This window comes from Sprattus sprattus, assembly GCF_963457725.1.
Source record: "Sprattus sprattus genome assembly, chromosome: 12".
Lineage (NCBI taxonomy): Eukaryota > Metazoa > Chordata > Actinopteri > Clupeiformes > Clupeidae > Sprattus > Sprattus sprattus.
Genome location: NC_137910.1, coordinates 7,873,981 through 7,886,054, shown reverse-complemented (window position 1 = coordinate 7,886,054; position 12,074 = coordinate 7,873,981). Strand labels below are relative to the sequence as shown.

The window sequence follows — 12,074 nt, the reverse complement described above, 5'->3', positions numbered from 1 at the left end:
AGGCCTCTCAGACAGCCTTCACCATGTAGCTATATCGGGGAAGATGGCAGTCTCACACTCAGCCACTGCTTCCTTCTAAACAGAGATATACCTTTGCACTGAGATCCATCAGTGCCAGAAAAAGCTTGTGTCAGTCCCTCATGGATCCCCACACTCACTCAGTAGAAAGATGTGGGAAAATGTCCAAATAACCCCTCTCATTATCTGCCATCTTCTGATCAGAAAGGTCCTTTTCTGTGTCGTTTCATCAGTGACAGGAGAGTCTTACCCCAACAGGTATTTAACCTTTGAGCTTGTGAGCTCCATAAGCTTGTGAGCTCCCTTCCTCGTGCGGCTGACCCCAGGGCGGCCACCTGAAACAGATGTCATTCTCACCTGACATGCTAATCTCTTTTCCTCGACTTGGTTGAACTTTCCCTTTCAGCCAGTCTCCATAGTCCCAAGCCACAGTTGCAGGAAATGAAAAAATGCATTGATAACAAATAGAAAAACAAACCCCACCCAAAAAGACTTTATCACTTGCAGAGCTAAGGCCTCATGGGTGAAGCATGTTGAGTCTCGGACTGGCTGTGTGTGTGAGGTCTTCCCACCTAGGCCTTTGAAAACAGTCCGGTTTGCCATCTGACACCCCAGCGCTGACAAGGAAAACACAGTTTGATTGGCCAGTGCATGGATATCCTAGCTGTGCTTTCCCAGTGCGGTGCGGTCCGACCTGCCCTTATATAGAGGGCAAATACGGCAGTGTCTCCTGTGAGGCAAACCTTTACACATTAGCCTTGTGACTTCAGACTCCGCCTGTCACCACAGGCCCATATTCCACCGTATTAACACACATAGTAAAAAATGTGTTGTCAAAATCATGGTTTTCTTTTATTTTGATCTAAAATCAGACCAAATGGTATTTGAAATGTGTTAAATCTGAAACATTAACTTTGTATCATCTTTCCCTGCTTAATTTTCCTTGGGTACCACTAGAGAAGAGAATGTGTCTCAGTTGACTTAACCCTGATTGAATAGAGGTTAAAATAATCCTCAGATGCACTTCCTCTATGCGCTCCAGTGCGACTCACTCAGGCGCAGTGAGAGTGGAGGAAGGGTCCAAGTGAGAAGCGTGTTTGTGGTGAGATGGCAGACAGTGAGGGTCAGGGGTTCATCCCCACAGTACCCGCTCTCTCTGCCACTCAAAGCAGGGGTTGAGGTGGAGGGAGGAAGTGGGAGGATGGGGTGAGCTGGGGTGGTTTTGGGGGGGGGGGAGGGTCAAGCTGTTGGGAGCCCTGCCCACCACATCCGGAGCACGGGATGGAGGGGGAAGGCTGGTCCACAGTAGCCCCTGAGTCCCCCGAAACAAGGTGCACACTGTGAGGTGTGTGCTGGCCCTGGGACTCGGGTTACCCCAACGGGGGCAGCCTTCACAGAGAGGCTCAGTCTGGGTCTAGGGGGAAGGGTGGGGGTAAAGGGATGGGGGCTGGGGGCTGGGGGGAGCTAGAGGTGGGGTGTTGGGGGATTACAGGGAGAGGAGTGATGGGGGGAACGTGGTTAGAAATGCCTGGTCAGCCCCTCCTCTCACTGTTCCAAGTGCAACTTTTAAGAAGAAAACAAGTGCTTCAAAATGTCCGCTATTAACACATAATTGCTTGCCCTCATTTATTCCATAGGGATATGCACCACTGACCAAAACATTTGTAATACCACCTCAGAAACCAACAGATGTAGCTGCAGTGATGATCAGGAGGAAACCCTGGAGCTCTCCACATGTAAACATTTAAGTGTGACATGGACTGGTCACTTTAAATGAAAAAAAGTGTGAGATCTGACTAAATGGGGGCAGTTTAGGAAAACAAAGGCTTTTCCCAACAGCAGCATTTTGTGGCACCATTTCCAAGCAATGGTCTTCCACAAATTGTTACCAGTACAGTTGAAAATCAAACAGTGGGTTTTTTATTCCACGGAAATGCCTGAAGCCAAAGCAACCTTCATGTTTGTACCTAGAGCACCATTATTAGTATAACTGTAGTATAACTACACTGGCTGTTCATTTGGTCTTGTGGGCCATGGCACTGTATTTTATTGTCTCAATAAAAACACCAACAAAAACAGGAAACTCCAATGTTGTTGGGAATATTACATGGACACAGTTGAAACGTGCTCATGTGGCTGTTCTCCACTGGAGAGTGTTGCAGTCAGACAGGGATAATACACTAATGCGATTATCACCCAGCTCAACAGGATCACATCATGTAAATCCAAAAAAATATTTCTTCTTGGCTTACTTAGAGATAATTACACATAAACACATTAGTAATTAAGGGGCCGTCTAAAGATTACTTGACAAATTGTTTCTTAGACTGACAATCCCCCCATCAATTGAAATGATTCTGAGCGGGATAAGATAAGGAATTAATCTGCATTCATCTGTGTATGCCTCATTGGAATCAGACTGTTTTACAGTTCTCTCTCAGCACCTTGGCCAGTCTAAACAAATAGCACACGATTGACACATCACAACATGCCTTATGTTTTCAAAGAGTGTAAAATGTACCATTTCAGTTTTTTTTTCTCTATGCATTAAAATCCATGCCATAGAAACCAAATGAGCACATGGCCGCTCAGCGTCCCTTCCATTCCCTTACTTCACGCGGCACCAGGCTTTCCCCATCTCAGTGTGACTCCATCTGGTTCATCCGTAAGACAAAAATTGGATTAGAGCCTCTCACGTTGCCATTGGCCAGCCTACGCTTTGGCACTCTGGAGTTTGCCGTTTCATAGAAGAGCCCATGCTCTTTTGTGTACGCATGGGACACTATCATATTTTAACAGAAATTGGGTCAGAGGCAATATTTTGGCAGCTATGAATTCATTCATTACACGCAATGATGAATTCTCCATGACGCTGGAGATCCCGGTGGAGATCCCTGTGAAGATCGTAAATATTCCCTGGAGGAATAACAACCTCACTACTGTGGAGACAGAGCCTCCTCTGTCAGAGCAGGCTGAGCTTGTCATTGGGGTGTACCTGCTGGTCATAGGTATGTTTACCTTTCAGTTCTCACATACACATTTCTTGTGTGTGTCTTTATGTATATGTGCCTGTGTGTGTGTGTGTGTGTGTGTGTATTTGTGTCTTTGAGTGTCAGTTTGCGTGTGTGTGGATGTGTGTAAATATAACCCCTAAAAATGTAAATTAATGTTTTTGCGTTTTGATGATGCAATTATAATTTTGGTGCTACCACTAAGGCATGAATGCCTTATAGTACCAGAGCTGCCAAAACCTTTGCTGTAGTTCTTGAGTAAATTGCAAGCTACCATGCACTCATTAACCCCAGTTAATTTCCAATCCCTCAGTACAAAGTACAAATAAATGACTGCATGTAAGCTACCTAGCCACACCATTAACTGCCTGAAGTTGGTGTATGAAATGATCTGTAATACATTGACAGCATGTTTCATAATGTCACACCTTTTTAATAACAACCACTAGTTAAGGAATATTCCAAAACTGACTCTGTATCACGGACTAAACGCTATACTGTACTGTGCACCCACCAATGTTAACAACATATAGAGAACAAGGACAGCATCCATAAGGACAGCATGGACTTCCTGTGATCACAGTTGAGTTGTTGGCAAGTAGATTACTGAAACAGGATCAATACAGGGTCAGTTAGCCTTCCGGGTTAACTTAGTGGGGCAGCTGACCAGGAAACCATGGCAGTGATCCAGCTACACTTCCTCTTTGATTGTCAAATCCTCCTGATGGCAGCCTCACATGTGTCCATCAGTGCTGTGGTTTCTAGACTATGACGGGAGGCCTTTTATTTATTTAATTTTGTATACTTTTATATACTTACAGCGGTGCTTACAGACGTGCTTACAGTGTATAGTATATATATATTATTTTTTCGTTTGTAAAAAATAAAAAAAGACAGAGAGACAGACAGACAGACAGAGGGGAGGCCTTTTGGAAAGAAGGCGAATATCCCCACAACACCAAAGCAGGGCTTTTGCTCATACCAATGATTACTGATGCCGATGCCATTCTGATGTCTTCGGATATCCTATACTGTTGTTAAGAGTTTCTGTGCTTGTATATTATTACAGGTTGGCTCTCCTGGTTTGGGAACAGTGTGGTCATATATGTTTTATACAAGCAGAGGGCTTCCCTACAGCCAACAGACTACCTGACCTTAAACCTGGCAATATCTGATGCCTGCATTTCTGTGTTTGGATACTCCAGAGGAATCATAGAGATCTTCAACGTCTTTCGGGACGATGGATTCATAATAAAATGGATCTGGACCTGCCAGGTAAGGCTGTTTGAACTTGGGGAAACAGTTTTGCATTGGGCTGTTTTGCTTTGAAGAACTCTCACTGACCAAAGCACATTTTCTCACAACTGAACTTGGAACTTTAAGACATCTACATAGCTACATTTAGTGCTTAAAGTGCTTGAAAAGGTAGGGCTATTTTTAGATGCCTCCGGGTAATTTCAGCTCTAACTATTTTAATTGCTTCCTTTGATTTGGCTTGTTATGTGTGGATAGTCGAAATGCAGTTTAGACAAATGTTTGCTTCAATGGGTTACAAAGTGCTCATTCCCTCAATTTCTTCCGTTATTTCTGGAACCAAAACTGGGATTTGCAGTGCATTTAGACGCAATTTCCTGCTAGGATAAATGATTACAGTAGGACTTAACTGTTGTAGCTCCAGGCCATTTGTTAATAAGTGCACTCCTTTAATCAATACAATACCCCAGTGAATGGTAGGGGTCCGGCGAATTAAGCGATTATCAATGCTTCCATGTGGGTAGGAGGTTAATCTGTGAGGAGATTACACCAGCGGGAGTTTACGACCATTGGTGGGGTAGTATGGGGGAAACGGGTCTTCACTTCACTGGCTGTAAATGCGTCAACCTGGCCCAAAGTGAGATAAACTCCACGTAAACTGAAAAGTAGTACATCAGAAAAGATGAAGTTGAAGTAAAATATACAGCATAAAAGCGCCTTGTGCGACTGAAGATTATAAATGCATATGGAATGTCCCTTTATAGGAGCCTCAGCACTGATACAAACACATCAACGCCAAAGTCTAATGATTGAAGGGTCATTGAATGGTTGGAGTTCAATCGATCACAGTTTAACAGCTTAAAAGCTTTCCATTTACACAAACAGCATGTGGCAACATCTAGGACTGAGTGTAAGGACTTAAAGATGCAGTGACATAGTTGGCACTTACCTCATGCTCCACTTGGAATTTGTAAAGCTCATTTTGTTTCGCTTGGGGCTAGTGTGAAGGGGAACCCATGATATCGTTACAGTGTGAAAGGCGCGCGTGTGTGTGGGGGGAGTTAAGGGGGAGAAAAACATTGTAACAACAACAGGTCAGCTCCTTTCAATCATAGTTCTGAAGAGGTATTGTATAAGTGAAAGCTTAGTACAGGGAGATAACAAGGCGAGGTGAACACATCTTTGTTCCAGACGGAGCACGTGTCATGAGCTCATCTCTCAGTCATGACTGCCTTTTTTGTAGTAAGAGAGAGTGGGAGGGAAAGATGGAGATTTTGCCGATGTTTGACCTCAACACTCACCCACTTTTTCAGAGAGAAGAGAGCAATGGAAAAAAAGCAGGAGGATTGGATGAGAGTGGCAAAGGGAGAGGGAGAATGAGAGAGAAGGAAAGAGAGAACGAGAGACGGAGGGAAAGGAAGGAAGGGAGGAGACGATAGAGCGTAGAGTGTAGAGGGAGGTGATGAGAGTACAGAGAGGTTCTGCTGTGAAAGGTGGCAAAGCAAGGGAACAAAATAGTCACAGCGGGTGTTAGACGTAGAGAGTGAGGGAGAGAGAGAGAGGGGGATATAATAATATAATAATAATGCATTTTATTTGTATAGCACACTTTCACATACAAAGATGTCTCAAGGTGCTTAACAGGGTCACAATAGCAATTAAAAACAGAGCATTAAAAAACAATACAGAAAAGAGAAACCAGGACTTTAGGAGAAAGCAGATATAAAAAGATGGGTTTTGAGGTGGGATTTAAAAGTAGTGATGGAGTCCGAAGCTCTAATGTTCTCATTATATACAAAATGAAGTGAGTGAGTGAAAGAGGTGTAAGGAGAAAGAGGGAGTGAGACAGGCATGTGAGAAGCATTACCAGATTACTGCATGAGCGTGACGGAACATGAACAGATACACATTGGGGTGCGAAGGGGGTGCGAAGGGGGTGGGGGGGGGGGTGGTGGTGGTGGTCGGGGCAGTTTGTGCAGCCCTGGAATTCCACCCCGCGTCTCCAAAGGGCTCTGGTGGGACGGGATGAGACGGAGCTCTGGGAACATAGAGCGAGCAGCCGTGGCCTTGCCGAAGGACAGGGCAATAAGATGAGGCGGATAGATGACCCCGGTGACCCCGGTGCCTCCTGTACCCCCTCGTGTAAATGTGTGTAACCTCGTTCTGCTTCACTTCCTGAGATAGCTGCTAACTCTCAAGGAGATCCGGCTCTAACGCACTCCAGATCAGGGCTGTATCCATTCCAATGTCAACGGCTAGTAGGGGTTTGAAATCTCGGATATGTTTTTACTGGACAGGGTCTGACCCTCAATGAGGGTTCAGAAAGAGAGGAAGGACAAGGAAAGCTTGATGACAAAATACCTACAAAATACCTACATGTAAACGTTCAATGTATGTTTAAAAGGTGCATTTTGGGTGTATTGTTCATATAGTTGGAAAAAATGGCTAAACATATGTACAGAAATGTGCCAATGATCCCAAAGACAAATTTGTGCTGCTTCTCTCTTCCCTGCTTATTGCATTTTGAATGGGCATTTGAAGTGTTTTAGAGTGTTCATATAAATAACCTGAATGAGCATTTGGAAGAAGTTTAAGCTTTAAGGACCCATATGCACATGTCTACTGTATTCTTTGATCATCTCTCAATTCTAGTTGTTAATTAACCCTCGGATCACGCATACATTGTATTAAGATCAGTCTTTTCCATAGCCTTGTAGTACCATATGGTGTTAATATATATCTGAATCCTTCTTTCACTGATGTAAAGCAACAACGTAGACCTGCAACTATATTAACACTTTACTCTTGGACGAGTAATTACTCCCATCATTGCTTAGAGTTTCATTAAATCCCACTGGGACGGCCAAGAATTTACCAGAGGGCCTAGCGAACGCCCTGAAGGCCAGGGTGAGATACTATCTGACACAGACGAAAGCAAACAACAATCAGGCTAGCTAACTAAATGCCATGAGATCAAAGCGCTCGGCCGGCCGGCCTTGTGTGACAGTAATCCAGCCTGGGGTGATGGACGGACTGGAGCGCTGCTACAGCGCTAGCAGATCCAGACTTCCTGCTGATCTCCTCTCCTCTGTCTTTTTCCTCCTTCTCGTCTCTTCCCCTATCTCTCCTCTCCTTCTCTGCCTCCTCTTTTTCTCTCCTCTGCTCCTCTCTTGCTCGTTCTGACCTTAACTCCTCTTCTTTTCCCTACTCTGTTTCTCTCTTTCCTCCTCCTCTATTCCTTCTCTCTTCCATCAGGTGGATGGCTTCTTCACCTTGCTCTTTGGCCTTGCCAGCATCAACACCCTAACAGTCATCAGCGTCACCCGATACATCAAAGGATGTCATGCCCACAAAGGTAGATCCTATAAGTCCATCAATCAACAGAGATATTCAAGAATTGATGATTTATTATATTATAAAGTATTATAAAGAATGATAAAGTTGCTCAAAGGATACATGCAAGTATACGCCTTAGGCATTATGTCTCCATAGCAAGTTCAATAATAGATGTGATTTCTTATGTAAGGCATATCTTAATATACAGAGGCAAGTCTGGGCTGAATGTGACTGTGTATGAATGTGTGTTTGCATGTCTCTGAGTGTTTTTTGGGTTTGTTTCTTTCCACAGCAGGTTGACTCCTTTATCTGATTGTTGTTTAAAATACAGTGTTGCCATGTGCATATGGCTTCCTTAATTACAGTGAGTGAGAAAGACAAACTACATACCGCAATGCAACCATTCAGTCACTTCACAAAAATGTATGAAATCATCACACTAAATAGCACGGGAGACAGGTTGAAGCATTATACACATGATTTGCATTCAACTTGTTTTTTGTTCTATAACTCTATCCTCAGTGAGGAATTTGTATACTACTTGAATTTGGCCCACACAGTTTATTCACACCTCAAATAGGTGACAAATCATGTGGCGTGTGTCTGTGCTTCCAGAAATGGATTTTCCTTCATTCTGAGCATAAACTTGTCTGCGCTCTGTTAACAGAGAGCCTTTTCACCGATCACCGCTTCCTGGCCCAGCCAAGAAAGAAGCCCATTGTTCATAAAATGCCGCGATCTGACATTCATAACTTGAATGAGAGAATGCACCTCTCAAGGCCACTCATTTGTTTTGTGCCACGTTTGCACAGCGATAATGTTTACAGAGGTATAAGCCTCAAGCAGGCATGAAATCGTTTGAGCAATTTCTACTCACACAACCATTTCAGTTGAGTGGTACCATGTACAGTACAGTAGGCCTATTCAACTGGCAGAGCCGTGCAAGTGTGCACAATTTTCTTTTCAAACATAATATCAAATAAGACTTTAAAACCATAAGGGTATGATGCCAAACACAGTTCAGGTCACTTCTAATTCGCAGACCCTGCTGAGTTGCTGACCCGGTTTTTGTTTGAAGGACATTACAGTTGTTTAGGAAACGATTAAGAAACGTTACAGTGTGATGAAAGAGTGCTGAAGATTTCACATAGGCCCCTTCGCGAATGAAATGGTTTATGTTGGTAAGATACAATACATTTCATCAACAATTTCACAAGCAAACAGAAGGTACATTTACAGTCTACAATTAATGTCTGACAACACTAACCCAGACTAATTCCTGAGTATTAGCATCAGGAATGAGGAAGTGGAACTGACCCAAGAGTTACATCATGTTTCTTTTCTGCATTGACAGCATACTGTATCAGGACCAGCACCATAAACGTCTCCATCATGTGTGTCTGGGCAGGAGCCTTCTTCTGGGCCATGGTCCCTCTCATTGGCTGGGGCAGCTACACAGGTGGATAGAGTCTAGCGCTTATTTCCCTTGCCTTTCTTATCGCTGTCTTTTTGTTGCTTGCCTTCTGATTAGATACCACAGTCAGATATTGATTTGTTTATTTGTCAATAAGGGTTTACACTGTCATCACTGTATCAGTTTTCTGCAGAAAATTCTTGACCTCAGTAGCATATTATATAAAGAATATCCTCTACATCATATTATTATACCTGTTCACACGAGAGTCTCTATAAAGCCTGATGTCTGCCATATGAAGTAGATTGAGTATATTCTAATACTTCTATATAGCTTAAAACCTAAAGCACAATAAACAAATTACTTTTGACATGAGGTACTTATCTGCTCTGAAATGTTTCCCCCCAGACAATGGATATGGCACTTGTGAGATTGACTGGAACAAGGCCAACTACTCCACCATCTACAAATCCTACATCATCTCCATCCTTTTCTCCTGTTTCTTCGTCCCGGTGCTCATCATGCTCTTCTCGTACGCGTCCATCATCAACGTGCTGAAGACCAGCAATGCCATGTGCGCCGATGGCTACCTCACTGAACAGCACAGAAAGGCGGAGAGACACGTCACCAGAGTGAGTTCATAACACTGTCTGCCCGCTGTAAGGGTGAAATAAGCTTGTCTTAAACATGCCATTACAGAAGTCATTAGTCATCATGACAGTCTATGTACAAATTCATGTCACCATTATTCAATTCAATTCAATGCAATTTTATTTGTATAGCACCATAACAATACAATTGCCTCTAGGCGCTTAACAGAGCCCAGAGCCTAAACCATTATGACAAATTGACAGCTATAAGAGTTATATGCTTTACAGCTGTCATGGCATCAATAATATTTTTTAAACAGAAATTCCAGTCACTGATAATAATCACATGGCACTGCTGTACTGTTGGGCATGGTTATGTCATAGGGGCTGAAGGAAAGTTACTAGCATACCTTTTTTTCCTACAGTCTGGCTGTGCCAGTCATCAATACTTTCATGCTCACTCCCTTGGCAAAGAGGCGTGACAGTCTGGGAGGAATAAGGCCATCATAAAATGGCAGACTCCCTGCAGCAGACACCAGACAGGAGTGGCAGAGATGTCTTTGACATGCATACAAATAAACGGCGGCGCCTCAAACCAAGCATTTAAGAAACAGACCTTACTTAATCCAAGTGTTAAACGCAGACGGCCTGACAGCTTGTAAAATGATCTCAGATGCTCATTTGGAATTTGAATAAGGGTTCCATTATATTGAGAGTTAACCAACGACAACAATGGATGTCTAGGAGAAAATGGCTGTGGAGAATGTTAGTGTCTGCTCACGGGACATCTGGACTTTAAAGTAAAGTGCAAATTGCCTTGTTGCCGTTCCCTTAACAACTGGCAGTCTCCACCATGGATTCTGTATATTTTAGTATAATGCTATGTGAAACTTCATAGATGGTATAATACTGTAATACTCTTTCTTTTAGGTCTCCATCGTCATTTGCACTGCCTTCACCATGGCCTGGACACCCTATGCCGTGGTGTCCATGTGGTCCGCCTGGGGCTACCATGTGCCAAACATCACCAGTATCCTCACCCGCATGCTTGCCAAGTCCTCCAGCTTCTACAACCCGCTCATCTACTTCGGCATGAGCGGAAAGTTCCGCAGTGACGTGCGCACCTTGCTGCCATGCGCCCGTGAGAACAAGGACAAGGTGCGCCTGCGCAGTTTCAGCGCCCTACGGCCCAAAGATGGCACCACTGCCCTCCCCACTGCCACTGCAGGCCAGTTTTACTGCCACCAGGGGGAGACAAAGTATGCGCTGGGGCAACTGTTGGATAATGACCTGCCTACGACGCTCCTGAACCCCCAACTCACACCCCCACCCATCAACCGGGAGATAAACTGTGTGCCTCCTCCCGCTGCGCCAGAGACTGCAGAGTATGAAATCGATCGACTCTAAGCGCCAAGGGGTTTCCCCCTGTTTAGTTCTCCCCGTGACTTTTTAAGAAGCGATACACTGCTTAATCTGTGTGTATTTGTTAACTGTGTGCTGTGTATAATGATTTACCACTTGCTGCTGTCAATAAAATGTCTCTGTTGTTATTGTACCTCAGGTACCTCAGGTGTACCTATAGTGAAAGAGCAGCATCCCTGCGTCCAAATGAAAGTGCACCCGTTTGAAAAAAAACAAAACTCCTGCTTATACCCAGCCAAACCAGCAAATTACAAGAGCCACTGATCACTAATCCTCCATTCCAATGGCCATCCCGTGGTCATGTCTTTATACTGGCCCTGTTGTTTTTATGAGTATCTCTCAATAGGCATTCTGATCATATCTTCTGGGTTCCCAGCCTTCTCATCCAGATGCCAGCCTTTACACACCAGAGCACACCACATATAAACTGATCTCCAGATCAGCCAGTAGATTCAACTGGAACATTCTGAGCACAGCTGTATACAGCATGCAGAAGAAAAAAAATAAGTCAATTACTTGAGGTACAGCCTAAAATAAAGTATCAATAATAGGTACAGGTCATTCAGTGAGCACACAATAATCTATTCATAGATTGAGTTCATAATTGAAACTTAATTAAAACATTAACCGCGCCCAGGATAATAATATGTCCCTGTGAACTCACTGAGTGGCCACTCTGTGTAGCTGGGCCATAATTACTCAACTGTGTGCCAATTCTGCGGAGTCCCTACTAGGACCAGTAAATCAAAATTGTAGGGAAGTGCCTGCCCTGTACACCTGCGTCTACTTTTGGTAGCCCATAACAGCTCCAGTTTGTATGGTCCGTCATTGTGAGCCCAGGTGCTTGGTAAGGCTGGAGATAACTGTGAGGCAGTGGGTTAATGAGGTTTTACTCTCGAGGTGGATGGTGGTGGGAATGGGGGTTCTTACTTCCCCCAGCATGCTGACATGAAGAGATTTACGTTGATTTGTCGCACCTACCAGAGTTTACTCAATTTGGAGAGTGGCTGTCGAAGGAGGAGCTACTAG

At 44.0% G+C, this 12,074-nt stretch overlaps 1 protein-coding gene across 1 annotated transcript; it reads left to right on the top strand.

Annotated features, from left to right (window-relative positions):
- Window positions 1–2,848: 2,848 nt before the first annotated feature.
- LOC308373682 (opsin-5-like) lies at window positions 2,849–11,030 on the top strand (the record flags this gene model as incomplete). Its single annotated transcript, XM_080849287.1, has 6 exons — window positions 2,849–3,026; window positions 4,099–4,304; window positions 7,539–7,638; window positions 8,974–9,078; window positions 9,442–9,665; window positions 10,554–11,030. The coding sequence occupies 6 exons, from the start codon at window positions 2,849–2,851 to the stop codon at window positions 11,028–11,030; spliced, it is 1,290 nt and encodes a 429-aa protein (XP_080705413.1).
- Window positions 11,031–12,074: the final 1,044 nt, after the last annotated feature.